Source organism: Schistocerca americana, chromosome 8 (genome assembly GCF_021461395.2).
Source record: "Schistocerca americana isolate TAMUIC-IGC-003095 chromosome 8, iqSchAmer2.1, whole genome shotgun sequence".
In the NCBI taxonomy this organism is placed as follows: domain Eukaryota; kingdom Metazoa; phylum Arthropoda; class Insecta; order Orthoptera; family Acrididae; genus Schistocerca; species Schistocerca americana.
This window is the reverse complement of record NC_060126.1, coordinates 319294039-319317685: the sequence shown is the minus strand read 5'-3', so window position 1 is coordinate 319317685 and position 23647 is coordinate 319294039. Positions and strand designations below refer to the sequence as shown.

The window sequence follows — 23647 nt, the reverse complement described above, 5'->3', positions numbered from 1 at the left end:
TAAATTTCCTTTTATGCAAGATGAACTACGTGCTAGAATGCAGGATGAATTTCTTAAATCACAGAGCTTTTGACTCTCATTTAAAAATCAACTCTTTGTGTATGATGATTTAGAATAATTTTGAGCCCAGAAGATCTGACATTTTTATGTCGTTCTTAATAATTTTAGGGGCACATTTGTGTGGTGTATCTTAAAGTGTAACACGCATAAACAGAGGCAGCATTATATGTGAAAGCTTTCCTTTTTTTGTAGCAACACTTTGTATATTAATTTAAACCATTAACTTTTCCTATTTGTGTGTTCACGTTACTTTTAATATACACTGTCGTCGGCTGGCGAGATCACATGACGTGAGCTATGACTGGCTTACAAAAGACATCGCAATCTCTATTTCAATGCTTTGGAAAATAACATGTGGTGTTTGGTGGAATTCGAATTTACTTTTAAAATACAAAGATATACAGTATACACGTTGCTGCACATCAGACATCTTCCCAAAACATGTTTTGTTCCGTGAGTTTCTTCTTCCAAAGTGCTGGGAAATTCTACGCAGGTGTATCAAACAATAACCATTCAAACGATTGATAAATTTTACATTTCCGAAGAAAAGTATACTCTCACTTAACACATAAAAAGTGTATTTTGTGTATTTTCACCCTGAAGGAAGTGTACTTTTAACCGGGAATTCCAGGAAAGATCCAGGAATTTTTTTCCTCATCCACGTATACACCCTGAAGTAGCTGAATGATACATTCAAGACCAGCATAATACTGGGTGACAAGTGGTGTTATGCGAAGTTGTTTTTTGGAAGGGTCAGCAGTACCAGGACTGGATGCGATGGTCCAGGAAAACTGATTTTTAATTAGGCTGTTGGGATAATTATGTCCAGTGAAGGCTGAAGTGAGAGTGGTGGTGGTATACTGCTGTAAAGACTTTGCATTGTAACAAATACTTTGCCTCTAATACCAAGCCTGTATGGGAAGTTATGTTTGACATGGAAAGAATGGCAACTGTCAAAATTTAAGTACTGTTGTTTGTCAGTAGGTTTGATGTAGACGGAAGTGTGTAGCTGGCCTTTGGTGAGGATGAGATCAACATCAAGGATAGTGGTATAGGATTTGGAATAGGACCATGTGAAATTTAATTGGTAGAACATATTTAGAGATTCAAGGAATTTTAACAGCCCAGCCTCACCATGAGTCCTTACAGCAAAGATGTCATCACTGTATCTAAACCAAACTAGGGACTGAAGGCTTATGGATTTCAGGAAAGCCCCATCCAAGCAACTGATGAAAAGGTTGGCATAGGAAGGAGCCGTCTTGGTTCCCATGGCCGTACCCCTGATTTGCTTGTATGTCTGTCCCTCAAAGGCAAAGTAATGATTGGTAAATATAAAGTTGATTAAGGTGAGCAAGAAGGATGTCATAGGCTTGGAATCAGGTGGACGTTGACTGGGGAAACATTCAGTAGCAGGCAAATCAGGTATGTGGGGGAGACGGTATAGAGGGAGATGCCATCAATGGTGTCAAACAAGATGTGTGGTGGAAGTGGGATAGCCACAGATTTAAGATGATATAGGTAATGGTTGGTATCTTTAATATAGGAGGGAAGTCTTTGTACTGCGGGGGTTGCAGGTGTTGATCAACTAAGGCAGATATACATTCGGTGGGTGTTTTGAATCCAACAAGGTGAAGGACCTACTTTCCCGCACACGTAATGTCATCTGGAAATATCGCTTTACAGCCCAATCCCAAAACATTTCCAACGGAAAACTGACATTGAACCCTGCCTTTAACTGTTCTGACCACGATCCCAACTTGATCCACCAACTCTGCCTTGGAATCATTCCTTCCAAGCCTTGCAAGAAGTCTTCACATCCAGCATTGCTTCACAACCTTTCCTCAGTTTCCTACAAAATGACCCTAACCTGTCCTCTGGAGAACTCCAGGCTCTATGTTCCCTCAAAGCTGATGACTCCATTATTATCTTCCCAGCAGACAAAGGAACTACCACTGTGGTACCTGACTAAAAGGAGTATGTTAGCGAAGGTCTATGTCAGCTGTCTGACACCTCTATTTACAGCATCTGCCAAAATGATCCCATCCTTTTGATTTGAAAGACCTGCAGTCCTTCCTAAAATCTCCGTGCCCCTTACAAGGACTTACACCTCAATCCATAGAACCTCTTCTGCATCCAAACCATGCAGCTGCGCCTTTTACCTTTGTCTTAAGATCCACAAACCCAGTTATCCTGGCTATCCTTTAGTTGTTGGCTTGAAAGCAGCCGCCGAACGTATGTCTGCCTTAGTTGAGCAACACCTGCAATCCATAGTACAAAGACTTCCCTCCTATATTAAAGATACCAACCATTTCCTATAACACCTGAAACCCATGCTTGTCCCACTCCCACCACACAACTTGCTTGTCACCATTGATGCCATCTCCCTTTATACCAACATTCTCCAAGTGCATGGTCTGTCTGCTATTGAACATTTAGTCAGTCAACACACACCTGATTCCAAGCCTATGACATCCTTCGTGCTCACCTTAATCAACCTTATACTTACTTTACCTCTGAGGGGCAGACATACAAGCAGGTGAGGGGTACAGCCATAGGAATGAGGATGGCTCCTTCCTATGTCAACCTTTTCATGGGTTGCTTGGAGGGGGCTTCATGGGATCCATAAACCTTCAGCCCCTGGTTTGTTTTAGATACATTGATACATTGATGGACTCATGGTGAGGATGACCTGTTAAAATATTGATGTTAATTTCATCCTCACTGAAGGCCCTCTACTCGCTTCCATCCACATCAAACGTACTGACAAACAACAGTACTTACATTTTGACAGTTGCCACTCTTTCCATGTCAAACATTCCTTCCCATACAGCCTTGGTATTAGAGGCAAAGTATTTGTTTCGATGCAGACTCTTTACAGCAGTAAACCACCACCACTCTCACTTCAGCCTTCACTGGACATAATTATCCCAACAGTCTAGTTCAAAAGCAGATTTCCTGGGCCATCAGATCCAACCCTGGCACTTCTGATCCCTCCAAGAAACAACTTCAGAGCACACTACCTGTCACTCAGTATTATCCTGGTCTTGAATGTATCATTCAACTACTTCGAGAAGGCCATGACTTCCTAAAATCCTGCCATGAAATGAGATCAATTCTGTCTCAGATTTTGCCGACCACACCTAGAATAGCTTTTCGTCGCTCTCCCAATCTCCGCAATATCCTTGTCAGACCCTATGTTCCTCCTGCACCCATCTCCCAACCCTATGGCTCCTACCCCTCTGACCACCCCTGCTGCAAGGCTTGCTCTATGCACCCTCCTACCATCGCTTATTCCAGCCCTGTAACTGGCAAAACATACACCATCAAAGGGAGAGCCACCTGTGAAACAACATGTCATATACCAGCTGTTATGTAAACACCATTCAGCCCTTTATGTTGTCATAACTACCACATATCCTGTTGCAGACCATGCTGTACAACGACAGTCATAACCTCAGTGCCGGTTTCACCACACGTGCCATCTGGATTCTTCCCCGAGACAGCATTTTCTCAGAACTCCTCGTGTGAGAACTAGCACTACAACATGTCCTTGGTTCTCACCACTTACCTGTCCTTAATTAACGTTAATTCCTTCCACCTCAGCATTTATTCACAGCAACTACTCCTTCCTTCACTCTATTTTAGCTTTTCTACATCTTTCATTTTCTGACTTGAATACGATGTTTGCCCAGGAAGTAATGCATCACATTTTTTTTCCTGGCCAAAAGCAGTGCTATGAATGTGAAATGTTATGTATGTATTATCTGAAGTCTCTTGAGGGAGCACGCCAAGTTTCCGTCAGTTCTCACAGATAGCGTAGCTGCAGGACAGTTTAAAAATGGCATCAGTAAGTGATGTACATTACAAGCAATATGCCATCATTAAACTTCTCACTGCAGAGGAACGAACTGTGGGGAATATTCACAATCGCTTGTGCAAAGTCTATGAAGCATCTGCTGTCGACAGAAGTACAGTTAGTCACTGGGCACAGAGGGTGAGGTCACCAGAAGGCAGTTCTGTGGAGCTCCATGATTTGCAGTGATGGGGAATCCATCTACAGCTGTCACACCTGACATGTTGCAATGAGCTGATGATGTCATTTGTGAGGACAGGTGCTTTATGACATGGCAGGTGGCGCTGCATCTGTCAATCAGCAAAGGCAGTGTGGATGCAATTATTTTCACTCTGGATATTCAAAAGTGGGGTCATGATCGGTCCCATGGTGTCTAATGGTGGATCACAAGTCGCACAGAAAAAACATTTGTCTTGATTTGTTTTAACGTTTTGAAGCTTAGGGGGAGGCCTTCTTGTCCTGGATTTTGACAGGTGATGAAACCTGGTTTCACCATTTTGAGCCCAAAACAAAATGACAGTCGATGGAATGGTGCCATTGCCATTACCCACAGGAGAAAAAATTCAAAGCAACTGCTTCCACCTGTAGGGTCATGATCATCATGTTCTGGGACTGTGAAGGTGTGATTCTCATTGATGTGATGCCAAGAGGCAGTATCATTACTGCAGAATCATATGTCAACACATTAACAAAACTCAACATGCACTTCTGGTGACTTCGGTGCCACAGAAACCCAGGAGGTGTTTTGCTGCAACATGATAACACTCATCCCCACACAAAACTGTTGAGCACATCACAGAACAGCATTTTACAATGTTATCCCATCCACCCTACAGCTCTGACCTAGCTGCCTCGGACTTCTACTTGTTTGGACCATTAAAGGATGCCATTTGTGGAAGGCATTTTGAGGATGATGAGGAGGTGATTAACACAGTGAAGCACTGGCTCCACCACCAGGATAAGTATTGGTACCAACAGGGCATACACACCCTTGTTTCGCACAGAAGGAAGGCCATAGAACAGGATGGAGATAACATGAAAAAATAGTGTGTGTAGAGAAAACACCATTCTTCCATGTGTGTAACTCTAATTATGTTCAATAAAGAACTGTTGAAGAAAAAAATGGAATGTATTCACTTAGCATTTCACTCGTATTGACTTATGCACAATGTTTTAGTATAATCTCTGTCTTGCATATTACCCTGCCTTCCACCTTTAAGATCTCAGGTTTTCAAATTTCATCTGGTGCAGTCCCCAACAATCAGTATTTCCTTCTCATCCCATCCGGTAAGTCTCTCCTGACATGGGTTTTTGGGTGACTTTTCTGAACTGTACCCCTTTCTCTAAGCTTCTCCAGTCCTTTTCCTTCACTCCTCTTCCTTCCCCTTCCACTCTTCTGCCAGAAGCTCTGAAAGCTTGTAAAAGTTAAATCCTTTTGTGTGTGTGTGTGTGTGTGTGTGTGTGTGTGTGTGTGTTCCACTGCTGTTGCTGGGTGAGTAGTTTTCTTATCTATCTGATTATATTATTTTATCAATAACTGATTATTTTTGTTGTTGTATTAGCCAAAATGGCCATCATTCCATCTTACGTAACCCTCTTGTCTGTCTTTGTTGTTGCCTATCTTGTTGAAGCTATCGTCTGTTTTCTACCTTTTGTGCTATTATTCTGATCATTTATTTATCTGTACTACCCTGATTAATCAATACTTTGCCACTACAACTTTTCTGGTACCAGTTTATGTGCATGTAAATGGGCCCAATATTATTTGCAAATTTGCATGTAAGAATTCCACCATTGTTTATAATTTGCTTACAGTTCACTACACTGCAGGATATTCTCCCAATCATCTCTCTCTGATTTATTATCAGATTTGACAGCTATTTTCTTTCCTACCCTCCACTTACCCCATTTATATGCAATTCTTTCACATTTTTGTTCATCTCCTGTGACTTTCTCTTTTCATTGGCCAGTTTTTAAATTTCATCTCCTTTCACGACTTTGCCTATCGAGGGGTGTTTTTTTTTGGGTAATCATTTTTTCAGACCGTATAGACAACTCTTGTGGTGAGAACTTCACACACACTCATTGTCTCTTGTTAACCATTGTGTGTTCTCATGATTTTCATGTGAATTTTTCTGATTTTTCCGTTTTTTTTCCCTGTTTCTCTTCTATTTTTGTATCTTTTTCCACCCTCTGCCCCTTGTTTTTGCTACTCCCACCATTTCTAACACTCCAAAATGTCCACTCTTGCCATGATGAATTCCATCTGTTCTTTTTGAAAACATGCATTTGCACGATCAAAATTAAGGTCCCACATTCTGTTTCTTGAAACCTGATGTCCCCTGGAGTTACTACCAAAGGCCTAACATTGTAAATCCCTGTTTCTGGATGTAATCCTACTCTACAGATTCAAATACAGCAATATCTTGCACTTACCCAACTAATCTGTGATCTACATGCCTCATCTGTCAGTTTCCATTCCACAAGACCTCTCTCCTCCTACAAAATCCTGCAGTTATGTTTGACCAAGCAAGGTGGCACAGTGGTTAGACACTGGACTCGCATTCGGGAGGATGACGGTTCAATCCTGTGTCCGGCCATCCTGATTTAAGTTTTCCGTGATTTCCCTAAATCGCTCCAGGCAAATGCTGGAATGGTTCCTTTCAAAGGGCACAGCCGACTTCCTTCCCCGTCCTTCCCAAGTCCAATGAGACCGATGACCTCGCTGTCTGGTCTCCTTCCCCAAACAACCCAACCCAACCCCTGCAGTTATGTTTCCTTTGAATGGTATCATCCACCGAGCCCACTTCAGACTGCAACAACATGTCAGACTTCACATCAAAATCCTATTCCACCTCATCTTAAACTACCTCGATAGTGATGTTTCCCTTCCTGCCCTCTGCAAGTCTCCAAACAGCCACACCATCAACCACCACTCCTCTACTACAGACTGAGCATGGCCAACATTCTTAACATCCCACAGCCTTCACCACTGCCTACCAGACCGGTAATCACCCATAATCATAAGAACCAGTCACAACAGTACAGTGTTCTCAACCTCTCATCCAAAACACCATCCCCCGTGAATTATCTGTATTATCCAAGGGTCTCACTTTCAGCCCTAAACCTGCATTTAACCATGCTGCTTTGATGAAGGATGTACATGCAATGTCAACTGGAAACATCACTTTGCAACCCAGTCCCAAAACCTTTCCGACAGCAAACCTTGAAGAGTTCCGACCATGATCTCAACTTGATCCACCACCTCTGCCTCAGAATCATCCTGTACAAGCCTTCCAAGAATTCCTCACATCCAGTATTGCTTCCCAACTTTCCTCAGGTCCCTAAAACATGACCTTAACCTGTCCTATGCAGAACTCCAGGCTCTACATTCCCTAAAAGCTGGTGACTCCATCATTATCCTCCCAGCAGACAAAGGATATACCATGGTGTTACTTAACTGATAGAAGTATATTAGTGAAGGTTTACACTAGCTGTCTGACACCTCTACTTACAGCATCTGCCATCAATATCCCATTCCTGTGATTTGAACAGACCTGCAGTCCCTCCTAAAATCTTGAGGCCTCTTACACCTCAAACCATAGAACTTCTTACCCCACCCAAACCATGCACCCCCACCTTTTACCTTAGTGCTAAGATTCACAAGCCCAATCATCCTGGCCATCCTATAGTTGCTGGCTTCAAAGCAGTTGATCAATACCTACAAAGACTTCCCTCCTATATTAAAGATACCAACCATCTCCTGTATCGTCTGAAATTCATGCCCATCCCACTCTCAAAACATGCCTTGCTTGTCATCATTGATGCCATTTTGTGGGATGATAAGCCTTCAGCCCCTGGTTTGTTTTAGATACATTGATAATATCTTTGCTGTGTGGCCTCATGGTGAGGCTGATATGTTAAAATTCCTTGAGTCTCTAAATAGGTTCTCCCAGTTAAATCTCATGTGGTCCTATTCCAAATCCTATGCCACTGTGCAAACGTATTTGTTTAGGTGCAGACTCTTTACAGCAATAAACCACCTCCACTCTCACTTCAGCCTTCACTAGACGTAATCATCCCAACAGCCTACTTCAAAAGTGGATTTCCTGGGCTGTCACAACCAATTCAGGTACTGCTGATCCCTCCAAAAATTCAACTGCAGAGCACACTACTTGTCACCCAGTATTACCCTGCTCTTGAATGTATCACTCAGCTAGTTCGCCAAGGCTATGACCCTATGCTTTTTCTGCACCCATCTCCCTACCCTATGCCTCCTACCCCTGTGACCATCCCTGCTGCAAGACTTGTTCTATGCACCCTCCTACCACCACCTATTCCAGCCCTGTAACTGGCAAAACGTATATTGTCAAAGAGAGAGTCACCTGTGAAACAACGCATTTCATATACCAGCTGTATTGTAAATACTTTTCAACATTTTACGACGGCATGACTACCACCCAGTTGTCAGTCAGGGTGAATGAGCAGGGACAGAGAGTGCATACAGGCAGCACACAATATCCTGTTACAGAGCATGCTGTACAACTTGACAGTCATGACCTTGGTGCCTGTTTCATCACAAGCACCATCTGGATTCTTCCCCCAGACAGCAGTTTCTCAGAACTCCTCAGGTGGGAACTAACACTGCAACATGTCCTTGTTTTTCGCCACCCACCTGGTCTTACTTTACATTAATTCCTTCCGTTTGAGCATTTATTCACAGTAACTATTCCTTTCTTCACTCCATTTTAGTTTTCTACATCTTTCATTTTCTGATTTGTCTATTTTTTGCCATCCCCCATTCCACCTCTGTTACACACAATGCGCTTAGCTTTTCACTCTTATTAACTTGTGCACGATGTTTTAGTAGTAATCTGTGTCCTGTATTTTACCCTTCTTCCACCTTTAAGTTCTAAGGTTTTCTAACCTCATCCAGTGAAGTCCCCAACAATCTTTCTTTGCTTCTCATCCCATCCAATACTAAAAATCAACTTAGACAAAATATCAATGAGGTCATAGAAGCTGTTGGTGCATTTTCATATCTTGGTCAGTGGAATACAACAGTTGATTGGACAACAAATAAAACAAACAGAGGGTTAAAAAATGTTCTTAAGCCCTTTTGCTAAATTAAATAGTTTTCCAAACTAAGCTTCCAATCTGTGTGAAAAAGAAATGTTACAATCAATGTTTACTTCCATTTATGGTTTGTGGCAGGTGGTATTGACTTCCACCATGAAAACCATTAAATACTCGATTTCTCAGAGAGCTATAGTGAGATGCATGTTGGGAATTGCTAATAAAAACTAAAATAGAAACTAACATGTCAGGGTAGTCTGTAGTGGAAAACGTGACTATTATTGTCATGAAGTTGTAATGATGATACACAGTCTGACAACTAGTTGCTTTACTAGAGTACAGGAGGTACAAAAAGAACGATGTGGCAGTCTAATGGAAGATGCATTTGCAACTTGGTGTGCATAAGGCTGAAGACTGTAAACTATGTAAAAGCCTAGAGGATGATTTTATCTAACAGTAGGCATCAAATGGTTGATGAGTATAGAGGCTCAAGAGAATATGAATGATTGAATGCAATTATACAGTGAAATAATAATAAGGAAAGAGTCAGAAATAATTGATGTCTCTCTTCATAACGAGAGGAACTTATCCATAAGATTAAAAGTCTCTTACAAATAACCGGAACAATAAGAAATGGAAACAAGAAACTAAGAGTACAGTGGAAACTCGATTAACCGTCATCTTCGGGACCGTGGCCGTGACTGTTGAGCGAATAGACGGATAACAGAAACACTGTATTCCTCCAAAACATAACCTCAATCAATTATTTTATGTATAGACACATATCACTCTCACAGTAATATATTAATATTTTGGAGCAAAAATAAATTAACCACAATTGTAATAGCAAATAAAACTATTACATGATAAAAACATCCGTACAGTAGCTACAAAAGGTGCAAAATACGTAATGTACAGTACTGTACTGTACTATAAACTTAAAGGTGAAATAGTTTATCTAGCTTCGAAATAGTCTGTCAATTTCTTGTGCCTTTTTGATGTTCGAGCTTTCACCGCGGCAATATTTCATATTTTTCGTAGCAGTAGTGCCTGCGTTGCATTAGCCTCTTCTTGACTTTCAAACCATTCTATACACTTGGACAGCATTGTTTCGGCCTCTGAATGGCTAATAGTTTGTTTTTCTTCATGGTTTGAACACTCGTCTTCATCAGCCCCTTATTCTTCTTTGGTGGCAGTTACACTGGCAACAATTTCGTCATCACTCAAAATTCGAAACCCCCCGTCCACTTTGTCACACTCTAATCACTCTTGATACTTCTTCTGATGTCAAATTTGTGCTGATTTGTAAATAATTGCACAAATTGACCATCTTGTCAACTGTCACACACTCAGGTTCCTCCGATTCTTCACCTCTAGGTTGAGGCCAAAGTTTATTGCAGACTTTCTTGAGATTTGACACTGACAAATCACTCCATGCTCTGGCAACATTTAAAATGGCATCTTTAATACCGTAAGACCTCCAAAACTGGTTTACAGATGTTGATTCATCAGATGAGGGCAAACTTTCGATAAATATTTTTCTATAACGACGTTTCATGTTTTCGATGATTCCCTGATCCATGGGCTGTATAAGTGAAGTTGTGTTTGCTGGAAGGAAGAGACATGTTATGTTGCCGTCATCACTTTTCGTTTCACAAGTAGGGTGCATTGGGCATTGTCTAACAGCAGTAGCACTTTCTGTGGCAACTTTTTTTCAGCCAAATGTGCTCTGACTTTCACAAATTGTTTGTGAAACCAGTCAGAAAAAATTGATTGATCCATCCAAGCAATCTTCTGGCCGTAGTATTGTGCAGGGGGGGCATTCAAATTCAAATTCTTGAATGCATGACGTTTTCTTGATTTTCCAATCACAAGTAAGGGTAGCCTATGATTGCCGGTTGCATTTGCGCAAACCATAGCAGTGATGTAATCTTTTTGTACTTTGAAACCTGGAGCACCTTTTTCAGAGTGTGATGCTAATGTCTTTTGTGGTAAAGCCTTCCAATGAAGCCCAGTTTCATCACAATTGTAAACTTGCTACCTAACAACATTCAATTCAGCCATTTTTTCTTTAAATTGTTCCCGGAACTCAGCAATTACAGAGCTATCCGTGCTGAGTTTTTCTCCACTGATATCAAGTTGGCGAATGCCATGACGAAATTTAAACTTGTCAAGTCATCCGATACTTGCTTTAAAAGATGAGTCACCATCAAGTTTGTTGTTCATTTCAACAGCCTTGGCCATTGTTATAGGACCTGAAAGTGGAATCCCCTGACTTCTTGCTTGTATAAACCATCAGTACATTGCAGTGTCCAATTCATCATATTTTGCAGGTTTCATTGTCTTTCTTGTTCGCACATCTCCATCCATGCTCTGCATTGTTGACACATGTTCTATTTTATCAAAAATGGTTCAAATGGCTCTGAGCACTATGGGACTTAACTTCTAAGGTCATCAGTCCCCTAGAACTTAGAACTACTTAAACCTAACTAACCTAAGGACAGCACACACATCCATGCCCCAGGCAGGATTCGAACCTGCGACCATAGCGGTCGCGCGGCTCCAGACTGTAGCGCCTAGCACCGCTCGGCCACTCCGGCCGGCTCTTTTTTATCAGCATCACATTTTATGTCGTTAACTGTTGTTCTTCCAATACCATAAATCAGCGCTACACTTGTCGCAGTTTCGCCCTTTCTTAAGCGTTTTGTAATTTCAAGTTTTTGATTAAGTCCTAAAACAACACATTTAGGTTTTTCAGACATTTTATCAAGTCACACACCTGCGCTAAGTACGGTAGTGTAAAATATTAGTCAATAAAGCTTATTCAAGTGGAAAACACACAACACGGCACAGCCCGCTAGATACACTGTGACAATTACAGTCTTCTCACCACAACTGGAAACCGATCCAGTGGTGATTGTTGACTCACAAGTGAGACAAAGACAAGAAAAGGGGGTGATGTGTTAGCACATCAACTGAAGGTCATATTTTATGTACCATTCTACAGAGGGCGGGTACATTCACTTCCCACTAAAATAGAGTAAATAAACAAAGGGAACGTGTCACTGCACCTTAGAGCATTCTGTTATTACAGTATTATTATGCTGTTACAGCAGTGACGGTTATCAGAAACTGATGGTTTAAAGAGTGACGGTTAATCGAGTTTTTACTGTAATTAGAACACACACACACACACACATACACACACACACACACACACACACACACACACACACACACACACACACACACACAAACTGATGTCAAGTCTTATGAAAATAGTCATGGCAACCATAGCAAATGAAAAGTATGTAAATATTGATCACAAACATATATAAACAGCAACTTAGTGTTGAATTTGGTTAAAGCTAAATGACCCATCTATCCCCATTCCCATTCCTACCCGACATATGCATTTCAGTTAATCAGGTAGTAGATAAAATAATATAGTGCCATGTCCACATGTAATAATCATTTTAAGCAGGTAGTAGACAAAATAATATAGTTCCATGTTCCCATGTGCTCATCTTCTAGTAGATCATCACTTTGGTCTTTTCACATCTCCTGAAACCCACCAAAGTATTTGCTTGGTCCATCTACCAATAAGTTGTCAGGCTGTATGCCCAGCGTATCTTATCTGTGTTGACATGTCAACAATTTTTGTTTTTGACACTTCAGAATAATATAGAAACTCATGAAGTTGTTTCACAACACAGTTTTCATGTGACTCAGATATTTCAGGTAATTTTGGATTATGTTTTCAGCAAAGACGGCAGCACAATCTGGAGCTGTCATTGTGACAACGAATCCATCACTTGACAGTGGCACACATTCAGATCCTCTAGCCGATGAAATGGGTAAGTGTAACTTTCCCTTTGAAAACTGACATATCATACATATTGCATTGTAAACCACTAACATGTAAAACCTTCTCTAACATAAATAACAAAATGTACAGTTTTTGGAAATGACATACCAGTTTTTCTGATTAACATCAATTTACTGAAATTTCTTATTTTGTGCCAACACAAACAGCTGATCATCATCTTATGGTGGCCTGAATTGCTCTGTTTTTTATATGGATTTTCATGAAGTATTGACGAGGTTTTTTTCACAAAGTGTTAAAAGAAATAAATTTTTGTAATTTCTTTACTTCTATCTCAGTATGTGACCCATAGCTAACCAGGGTAAGCTTACAGTTGGTCGTATTGTCTAAGTAGAGCTTCTGTCTTTTCTTATTTGTGTTCCACTGGTGTTGCCCATCCTCTGCTGTGTGTATAATGTACATTTACTCATATTTTATGCAACTGGGCCATATCATGCAAGTTTTCTTGCAATATTTCTGTAACAAATAAACATAATTTCTCTGCATTATGGATCTTGCTTACTTATTTTTATTAATTTCACACTAAACCGTGTGCCATATTTCTTAGTTGTAATGTACTCTGTGTGAAAACTTCTGCTTCAAGTGATGTAAACTACAGTTTGACAAATGTAAATGTTAATTCTTGTAATTAGTTTTCTAAATGTGATTGTGAATCATGAGTTCATGAAGAATATTAGTATTTGATATGAACTGGCCTATGTGATATTTTTTCTGTATTCTTTTCATATCACAAGTGGTCATCTTTTACTCTATATTTATTTTTCCCAAATATCACAGAATTGTTCTTGTAAAGTGTTAATTGATCTGAATTTGTGTGTATTCCCAGTGGCTTTCCCCACACTCGTGCCACCATTGACAATCAAGAATACACACAAGAAAGAGAAATCTCATCTGATATAACTTGCTGCACTTAACACTAGTGAAACTTCTGTACAAGTACCAGCCAAGAAATGACAACTGGGCTCTGCCTTTAACTGTTCCAAAACCTAGGTGTAGAGTTTTAAATATATGTTTATCGGCGATACCTGGAATTTTTTTTTTGGTGAAGATAAGTACAGCCTACCATTGAATCTCCATGCAATTGTATGCAGCTATTAAATTTATCTCTTCTTAAAACAACATTTTGGTGAATGTTTTTTCCATTATCTGAATACACACACCTTACAGCTAAACATAACATAAAACACATGTGGTAATGGTGCAGGTTAAATGCGTCTCTCCATAATAAATGTGTGTGTGTGGGTGTGTGGGTGTGTGGGTGTGTGGGTGGGTTGGGGTTGGGTTGGGTTGGGTTGGGTTGGGTTGGGTTGGGTTGGGTTGGGTTGGGATGGCTTGGGTTGGGTTCAGTGAACATGTGTAGTGTGAAAAAGGAAATTGAATGTTAAATGGTTTCCTATCCCCTTTTTTCTATGCTCTATTTAAGTTGTTAAAATACTGTGTTATTCTACTAATGCTGTAAACTTTTAGATATTTCTTTCAGATACTGCAGCTATTCGGTTGTACATTGCAGTTTACTTTGGGTATTGTTTTGTGTTTCTCATTTTAGAATTCCACCTCATAGGCAATTACACCTTTTATGCCTGTATTACTTGTGCACACATTTTGTTGTATATTTCAATTCACATAATTTAATTTTTATCACAGTCCAGTTCATTTATATTTCTTGATCACAAGTCATGGCAGTTCTTTGTATAGAGTTTTGTGCAGACATGAGGGGAAAAATTGAGGAAAAGTAAGTAAAGAACACTTCTGGTAACTTTTCCATTGGATACTGGGTTCTAAAATCCATTGTGATCACAGTGCAACAGTGACTAACTAAGATTCTGTTTGTCTTTGTTAATTTGAAATGGTTATTCAGAGTCAAATCATGGCCTTGTAAAAATGTTTATTTCCATCTGCAGAAGACTCACATGCTTCCAGTTTTTTCCTGTATGGTGTTCTTTATAGTGTATTTGAAGGACTTATTATTAATGGGGAGATTATGCTTACTGAATCATGATTTTTGTATTTGAAGTGAAGTTAGAAGTAACCAAGTAACATACAGTAATCTTATAGAGGAAATAGGCAAACTTCATTAATGTGGTTTATAAAACAAAGTTGAATGTTTCCATTCACATAGTTTTGTTTCTTATTTTGGTCACAGGGGAGAGAACGCTTGAGACACATCCTGAAGAACACGATACTCTTGGTGTAGAAGAGGAGGAGTCTGCCCGCTCTTCCTGTGTATCCCCAGCAAGTTCACAAGGTGGAGTCTACTCGGTTGGTATTTCCAAATGTATTTTCTTCTCACGAACATTTCACTTGTATCTCCAAGTACACCAGGTGCTTCTGTTTCATCTTGACACTTGACAAAAACACAAAGGCCCCACCTGAGACCAAGTCCATTTTGAATCAGTCTTTTATAACAATCTTCCCAATGAATATTCCACTGTCATCTGTAGTTTTCATTGTAATATTGAAAGTTACACTGTTTGTTAGAAGTTTGTTATATTTGTATCCATGTTCATAGTTCCTTTCTATTTTTTGAGGTATCATTACTTGTTGTCCATTGTTGGTGTACCATTTCAGCAAACTGATTTTTATTTCTGAAATGCTATACTGCTGTGCCTCCTTCATTGTATTTTATTCTCATAATTTGTTTCCTGCGATATTTCTATTATTATGCTATTTTATTACCTTCCTTTATATCAAGGGGATTCAGAGTATGCAGTCCTTTTATATGTTAATGCCGTTTTAGTGGAGATGCAGAATTTTAGGATTTTTCTGTGTTCGTATAAGGTGAACATTATTTCAAATACGTAAATGGGTTTCTAATTTTGTTCCTTCATTTTGAACTATTAAATTCTCTACATAGTTTACCCAAATGAAATATCATTCCTTAAAGGGCATCATATTTGCTGTTGATTGTAGAAATGATTTATTTCACAACTGCAACTTTGGCCTTATATCGTTGTTTGCTGTAATTTTTTTCAATCCTTTACTTTTTTTTGTGCAGGTGGTTGAGCCAGGATAGGTGCTTATAACAGTATGTATTATTGTAACCCAATTAATTCTCCTTGCCATCAACTAGGCTACTAATATTAACCAGTAGAGTGATGACAGTAGCAAATAATAATATGTACACTGGCTGAGAGAAATATAGTTATAATTAATTGAAGTTGAAAGATAATTATCCAGTGCTATTAAAATTCATAGAGGTTGTTGTCAATATATTGCTGCTGTCACTATGTTTCTTTGAGCTCAGTAGTAAATGTAAAATAGAGCACTATATTTGGCAGAGGACATTTTAAATATACTTGGTTTGTTTTTCAGATGTAATGTAGTGTCAACTTTGTGATTTGGAATACAATATTAGGTCCAGTCTCAGGAAAATTAACCAATACCCTGGTTCTTGACATCTCAGATTTTGACAATTTTTGACAAATCTGACATTAAATTTTTTGGGCCTTTTATATTTTAGTTATTCATTTGTAAAGTTTCCAAAATTGTTAGACTTTGTCACATTTTGAAACCTTAAAAAATCGTATCTCAAGTTATTTGACTTACCGAGCTAAATTTATCATTTTATTCAGTTTCTTAAAAGCTTTAAAATATGTGCTACTTAACTGTATTCATAAAATTGATGAATTTTCCTAAAACATTTTTTTAATTCTTAAAATTTCAAAATCAAACTTCTTGCACTTTGGAAAAAATGTAACTTATTTTCGTCTCACACTATTTGTTAATGTGTGCCAAATATCGTATGATATTACAGTGGAAACATTTTAAAATATATTGTATCTTACTGGTATGTGCAGCATCCATCACACAGTCATTAGGACTTTTGATTTATTACGAAGTTGTAATGGAAACCGTTAACCAGTAAAACCCAAATAAGGCTATCTATTTTTTATTTGTTGTCAATAAATGTATTATGTTATTAGAATAATACATTTCAGTTTTAATACAGATTTGGCTTTCCCATGTTACCTGAAAATACTGTAACATACCGTATTTACTCGAATCCAAGCCGCACTCGAATCTAAGCCGCACCTGAAAAATGAGACTTGAAATAAAGGAAAAAAAAAAAAATCCCGAATCTATGCCGCACGTAAAATTTGAGACTCGAAATTCAAAGGGAGAGAAAAGTTTTAGGCCGCACCTCCAAATCGAAACAAAGTTGGTCCATTGTAACACGAGACACAATTTAGGTCGAATGAAAGACGATACAGCAACAGTAGTTTGGTTCCTTTTTCACGTGACTCGTCTGGTTTGAAACGATTGCTTATTTTGCTTTGATCTGGTAAGTGCCGTTTTCTTTGTTATAGGTGTTTACGTCACTCTAAGCTGAAAATGTATTACTGTACAGTGTCATGCATTGTTTGTCGCATTCTGATAGTGCGTGTTTACGTCCTGTAGCCGCTCGCGGCACGGCTTGCTTTTGTGCACGCTACCGCCGCTTACAATTAAAAAAAAAGAGAGGAATCGTCTAATTAGCGAAACAATGGCAAGGGACTGCTATTTGTTGTTACGTACACTGCTGCTTTCTTTGATAATGATTAACAAGAATCAAATAATATGGTTCAAATGGCTCTGAGCACTATGGGACTCAACTTCTGAGGTCATTAGTCCCCTAGAACTTAGAACTAGTTAAACCTAACTAACCTAAGGACATCACAAACATCCATGCCAGAGGCAGGATTCGAACCTGCGACCGTAGCGGTCTTGCGGTTCCAGACTGCAGCGCCTTTAACCGCACGGCCACTTCGGCCGGCAATCAAATAATAGACTGCGTATGATAGAAGATGTTCTGAACGAGAGTTAGGCGAACATTTTTCTCCATTTGAAAATCTTTGCGGCTGCTTCTTTAGTACATCAAATTGTGCACAGGAATTAGAGTCATCTTAGATTTAAAAATCTAGTCAGTTGCCGTGCTTCATTTCTGACTGTATCACTATTAGGTATAAAAATAATACGAATATAAACATGACACGATATGTATATTCTTCCGCGTTTGTTGTTGTCTCACTCTAGTTTCGTAGTTCATTAGGCAAACAGGATTGAAATGAGATAGCAGAAAACATGAAAGAATACATGGCAAAATGTTTATATTCGTATTCTTTCTTATGGTGAAGAGAATACTGCATGTGATACACATTTCGTCAGGTTCCTATTAGCAACCATCTCTCTCTCTCTCTCTCTTTTTTTTTTTTTTTTTCTTTTTTTTTTTTTTTTTTTTTTTTTCTGACGCAGAGGTTTTGGCGCCAGTATTTATCTTTGTGCCTACAAAGCATGCCTGTGTAGCGCTACGTATATTCGACGGCAGAAGTTAGTTGTGGCGGCACCTACCAACATTTTTCAGAACTTCCGCTTGCTTTGCACTCGATTCTAAGCCGCAGGCAGTTTTTTGGATTACAAAAACCGGAAAAAAAGTATGGCTTCGATTCGAGTAAATACAGTATACCATAACATTTGCTCACTAAAGACGATGGATAATTTATTTAATGGATCCTTTATTTTGTAGGTGTTACTATTTAATATTGTGTTATTTAGTGCCCTGCAATGAGAAACTTTCTAGTCACCTTCAACATGTGGTGACACACTTACTGTCTCAGATAAGATTTATATTGCAGTCTTCTTTCAAATGATCGAGCACGAGGAGGCACCTTGGTTAGCATACTAGATTCATATTTGGGAGGATGACAGTTCAAATCTCCATCTGGCCTTTCCAATTTTGGTTTTCCGTGATTTCCCTAAATTGTTTCAGATAAATGCTGGGTGGTTCTTTTGAAAAGGGCACAGTCCAATTTCCTATCCCACCCTTTTATAATCTGAGTTTGTACTCCGTCTCTAATGCCTGCACTGTCTACAGGGCATTAAACTCTAATATTCCTTCCATCCTTCTTTCAAATAACATAATCTAGTTCTCTCAAGCAATAATACAGTTATTAGTATAACAACATGTTCTTTGCCAGTTTAACTCTCAGGTTTATCGCATTTATTTACATGATATGTTCTCCTAGTGGATGTTGTGGACTGTAATTTACAAAACATGAAGTTTTTAGGAACAGTAAATTTATTTGGTCTTCTTGGGCTTGAAAACGGAGAAGCTGGTTCACAATAATGCATGGCCAAAAACTCAATTGTATACCAGTCTTTTTGTTGTGCCTCTCTGTGACTCAGTGTCTCCCCTATATAGTGAGTAGCAACCTATCCTTTGCACAATATTGTTATAATGCCCTAGTAGCACTATGAACACCTTACTGGTAGCAAATTGTTTCCCTACCATTGTCACAGAATTGCAATAAATAAGCTGGTTCGAATGGCTTCACAAATGCTATCCTTAAATTGTGCCTTGTGCCGTGACCCATCTCCTCCGAACACAAAGGTAGAAGAATCAAGAGATCTTGATCACTGATTTCATTGTATGCTGACACTGCGAGCTGCACCTGTGACGTGAAGCTGTGTGCGGTTGCTGTGTGTGATCAACCCTTCTGGGTTGGTGGCCTCAGTGGTAACAGGGGTGGATAGCGGTGGTGGGTCATTGTCAGGAAGTTGGCCATAGGTATCTCATAAAAACAGTATAATTTGTCAAATACTTTATTCAGACTCAAGCTACAACAATGCAGCGACCTTGTCCCCCTTGGCACATGATGAGGGCAGCACGCAGAGAGTAGCTGAAGCCAGCAGGTGGCCAGAAGCAGCTGTGAAATGAACAGCTGGAGGAATGCTGACACCCAGAGTACTTGCAGCAGCATGCGCACCAGCTATGCACAGCTTGCTGCTTGCAGCAAGGAATGCCAGCAGCACTGAGGCCCCATGTTATTCTTGCAGGGGATGTCAGTCCTCATAAGTAGGAACTTGCCCTTGTGAGCGAAGGCATGCGGTACCATATCACCTGCACCAGCGTTGGAGGATGAGTGGCTGCACTGCCCTGGTCTCAAACAGCTGTCGTCCAGGGCTGAAGTCTGCTGTGGCTGGAGAGAGCTGGAAGGTAGCTCACAAGTGGGAAATCCATGGAGATGGACTCAGATCATTCATTTGGACTAAAGATAGTGAAGGTCCACCCTCGTAGCGGCTGCCTACAGAACAATATTACCACCTGGCGTAGTGCTCTTCTTGTGGTTGGTGCTGCCAAACTAGGACACTTTTGGCTAGAAATGATGGGTATTTATTCTGATTAAGTGGTCATTTGTTGTGCTGATGTACCGCTTCTGTGGACATATATAACAAGTCTGTCACTCAAAGACGCGGAACTGGCCAGCCAGTTCCAGTGTAGCCCTGTCCTTTCGCTGTGGTATCGGTGTTCCAATGCTCAACCTGGATTGGCTCATAACGCGTAAGCAGGCCAATTGCTGCAAGGTTTTTGGCTCCTGCCAGCTTCTAAGGCTTCTCACAACTGCAATGGCAGAGCTGTTATTTTCATAGTAGTGTCAAAGAAATGTTAGAAATTGAATAATTAGCAATTTGAGAAGTTCTTCTACTAGAAGTGGGCATTTCTGGAATCAGAAAAATCATGGCTACTACAGAACCATAGACTGAATTTTGGAAATAATCACAAATTAAGATTCAAATATTTCAGAACAAGAGAACTTTGGTCATGAATAATTTTCAAAATGAAAAGTTTTTCAGGAAAAAAGGGCTTGTGGAGAAGAGGAAACAGAGGTCTACAAAATGAGCTATATCAATTTAGCCAGAAATATCAATTAACTCAGTGCAAACTTTATCTCTACAAGTTCTTGATGAATCTTAAATTGTGAAGATTTATTTATGAAAATTATTCCCGGTTAAACTAACTGTACTGTTTTTATCAGTGCATGTGAAATTACTCTGTGACCAATAAAATTTTATGACTTGCTGCTTGAATAAGAAAGTATTCATTTTGTGTAACTTTCATATATATTCTGTTCACAAAGCTAGAGCAAATGAAATAAAAAAAAAAAAAGATATTGATGTTAGAAGTGGTCCAAGAACAAAAATGGTGGTTCCACCTCACTCTGTTACACCCTATACTACATTTGTGTGATTACTCTCTTTGGTCTAAAGTCTTAGTGTTGCAGTTGAGTGCCCATTTGGAAGTAAATTCAACTGCTTTGAACTCTGTGATACTAGACAGTGTATAAAGGGATAACTATTCACTATCTTACATCGTTGTAATTGTGCCTTGTGATATTGTTTATCTGCATCATCTACATGGCAGCTTTTTTGCATTTATTATTATTATTATCATCATCATCGTCATCATCATTACCATTACCAAAATTACCATTACCATTACCATTACCATCACCATCATCATCATCATCATCCAATTAAACAAATCACTTTGTTACAGGCAGAACTGCTGGAAACATTTGGCTTGAATTTACATCGCATTGATAAAGACGTTCAGAGGTGTGACAGAAACTACTGGTATTTTACACCTGATAATCTGGAGAAGTTACGAAATGTTATGTTCACGTAAGTTAATAAAAGTCTTGTAAGTCAATCAAAACGAAAAGTTTTAAAATGTGCACAATTCTGTATAATAACTTATCTGTGGTAGCCAGTTTTGTAGCAGCTACATACAAATTGTAGTAGTTCAAAAGAAAAATGGCTTTTGCATGGTGCAGATCAAGTGTGTTTATTTAACTTTTGCAACTAGAAGCATTCCACCATAGTAACAAGGCATCCTCATTGAGTGTCCTGAAATATTACATGATTTTTTCATTTGTACATATAAGTTATTGTTTGCACAATCAGGTTATAGATTCGAAACAGTTCATTAAAGTTTTTATAATAAAATGGAAAAATACTTACAGATCAGTGCCTGAGTCAGTGTTTGTGAGCCAAACAACTTTTTCTCGTGGCAAATTGTTTGAAAGTTTACAGTTTTCTTTTTGGTCACTGTACAATACAGCACTGTAACTGCCATTTTCTGTATTTGGTGTATCATTCATATCTGTAAGTGTTTCCAGCTTTCTCAGGTTTTGCTTGTAATTGTTTTTTTCTGTGCTATGTGTGTGCTGATGTCAATTTTCTCACTCTCTCTCTCTCTCTCTCTCTCTCTCTCTCTCTCTGTGTGTGTGTGTGTGTGTGTGTGTGTGTGTGTGTGTGTGTGTGTAAACATTCCACATGGGAAAAATATATCTAAAAAATGCCGGCCGGAGTGGCCGAGCGGTTCTAGGTGCTACAGTCTGGAACCGCGCGACCGCTACGGTCGCAGGTTAGAATCCTGCCTCGGGCATGGATGTGTGTGATGTCCTTAGGTTAGTTAGGTTTAAGTAGTTCTAAGTTCTAGCAGACTGATGACCATAGCAGTTAAGTCCCGTAGTTCTCAGAGCCATTTTTATCTAAAAATAAAGATTCTGTAACTTACCAAACGAAAGCATTGGTACATTGACATATGTAAAGGCAAAGAGTTTGACAGTGGCCATTCATGTGGAAAAACAGATTATCAGCTTTTGCCTTTACATATGTCTACTTGTGTCTGTTATGTGCGGATGGATATGTGTGTGTGCGAGTGTATACCTGTCCCTTTTTCCCCCCAAGGTGTCTTTCCGCTCCCGGGATTGGAATGACTCCTTACCCTCTCCCTTAAAATCCACATCCTTTCGTCTTTCCCTCTCCTTCCCTCTTTCCCTCTCCTTCCCTCTTTCCTGATGATGAAACCATGGCTTGCGAAAGCTTGAAATTTGTATGTGTGTTTGTGTTTGTTATTGTTTCTATCAACATACCAACGCTTTCGTTTGGTAAGTTACAGAATCTTTGTTTTATAATAGAGGCAAACATTCCACGTAGGAAATATATATCTAAAAACAAAGATGATGTGACTTACCAAATGAAAGTGCTAGCAGGTCGACAGACACACAAACAAACACAAAAATACACACAAAATTCAAGCTTTCGCAACAAACTGTTGCCTCATCAGGAAAGAGGGAAGGAGAGGGAAACACGAAAGGATGTGGGTTTTAAGGGAGAGGGTAAGGAGTCATTCCAATCCCGGGAGCGGAAAGACTTACCTTAGGGGGAAAAAAGGACGGGTATACGCTCGCACACACACACATATCCGTCCACACATATACAGACACAAGCAGACATATTTGAAGACAAAGAGTTTGGGCAGAGATGTCAGTCGAGGCAGAAGTGCAGGGGCAAAGATGTTGTTGAATGACATGTGAGGTATGAGTGGCGGCAACTTGAAATTAGCGGAGATTGAGGCCTGGTGGATAACGGGAAGAGAGGATATATTGAAGAGCAAGTTCCCATCTCCGGAGTTCGGATAGGTTGGTGTTAGTGGGAAGTATCCAGATAACCCGGACGGTGTAACACTGTGCCAAGATGTGCTGGCCGTGCACCAAGGCATGTTTAGCCACAGGGTGATCCTCATTACCAACAAACACTGTCTGCCTGTGTCCATTCATGCGAATGGACAGTTTGTTGCTGGTCATTCCCACATAGAATGCGTCACAGTGTAGGCAGGTCAGTTGGTAGATCACATGGGTGCTTTCACACGTGGCTCTGCCTTTGATCGTGTACACTTTCCGGGTTACAGGACTGGAGTAGGTGGTGGTGGGAGGGTGCATGGGACAGGTTTTACACCGGGGGCGGTTACAAGGGTAGGAGCCAGAGGGTAGGGAAGGTGGTTTGGGGATTTCAAAGGGATGAACTAAGAGGTTACCAAGGTTAGGTGGATGGCGGAAAGACACTCTTGGTGGAGTGGGGAGGATTTCATGAAGGGTGGATCTCATTTCTGGGCAGGATTTGATGAAGTCGTATCCCTGCTGGAGAGCCACATTCAGAATCTGATCCAG

The 23647-nt window shown here is 39.8% G+C and overlaps 1 protein-coding gene across 1 annotated transcript in view; it reads left to right on the top strand.

Moving 5' to 3' along the window:
• LOC124544810 (small G protein signaling modulator 1-like) overlaps positions 1–23647 on the top strand; it is a 308561-nt gene that overhangs the window by 229238 nt on the left and 55676 nt on the right. Inside the window, exons 20-22 of the mRNA XM_047123500.1 lie at positions 12754–12846; positions 15019–15134; positions 21190–21314. Coding sequence (XP_046979456.1) covers positions 12754–12846; positions 15019–15134; positions 21190–21314 — 334 coding nt within the window. The remainder of the gene's footprint in view (positions 1–12753; positions 12847–15018; positions 15135–21189; positions 21315–23647) is intronic.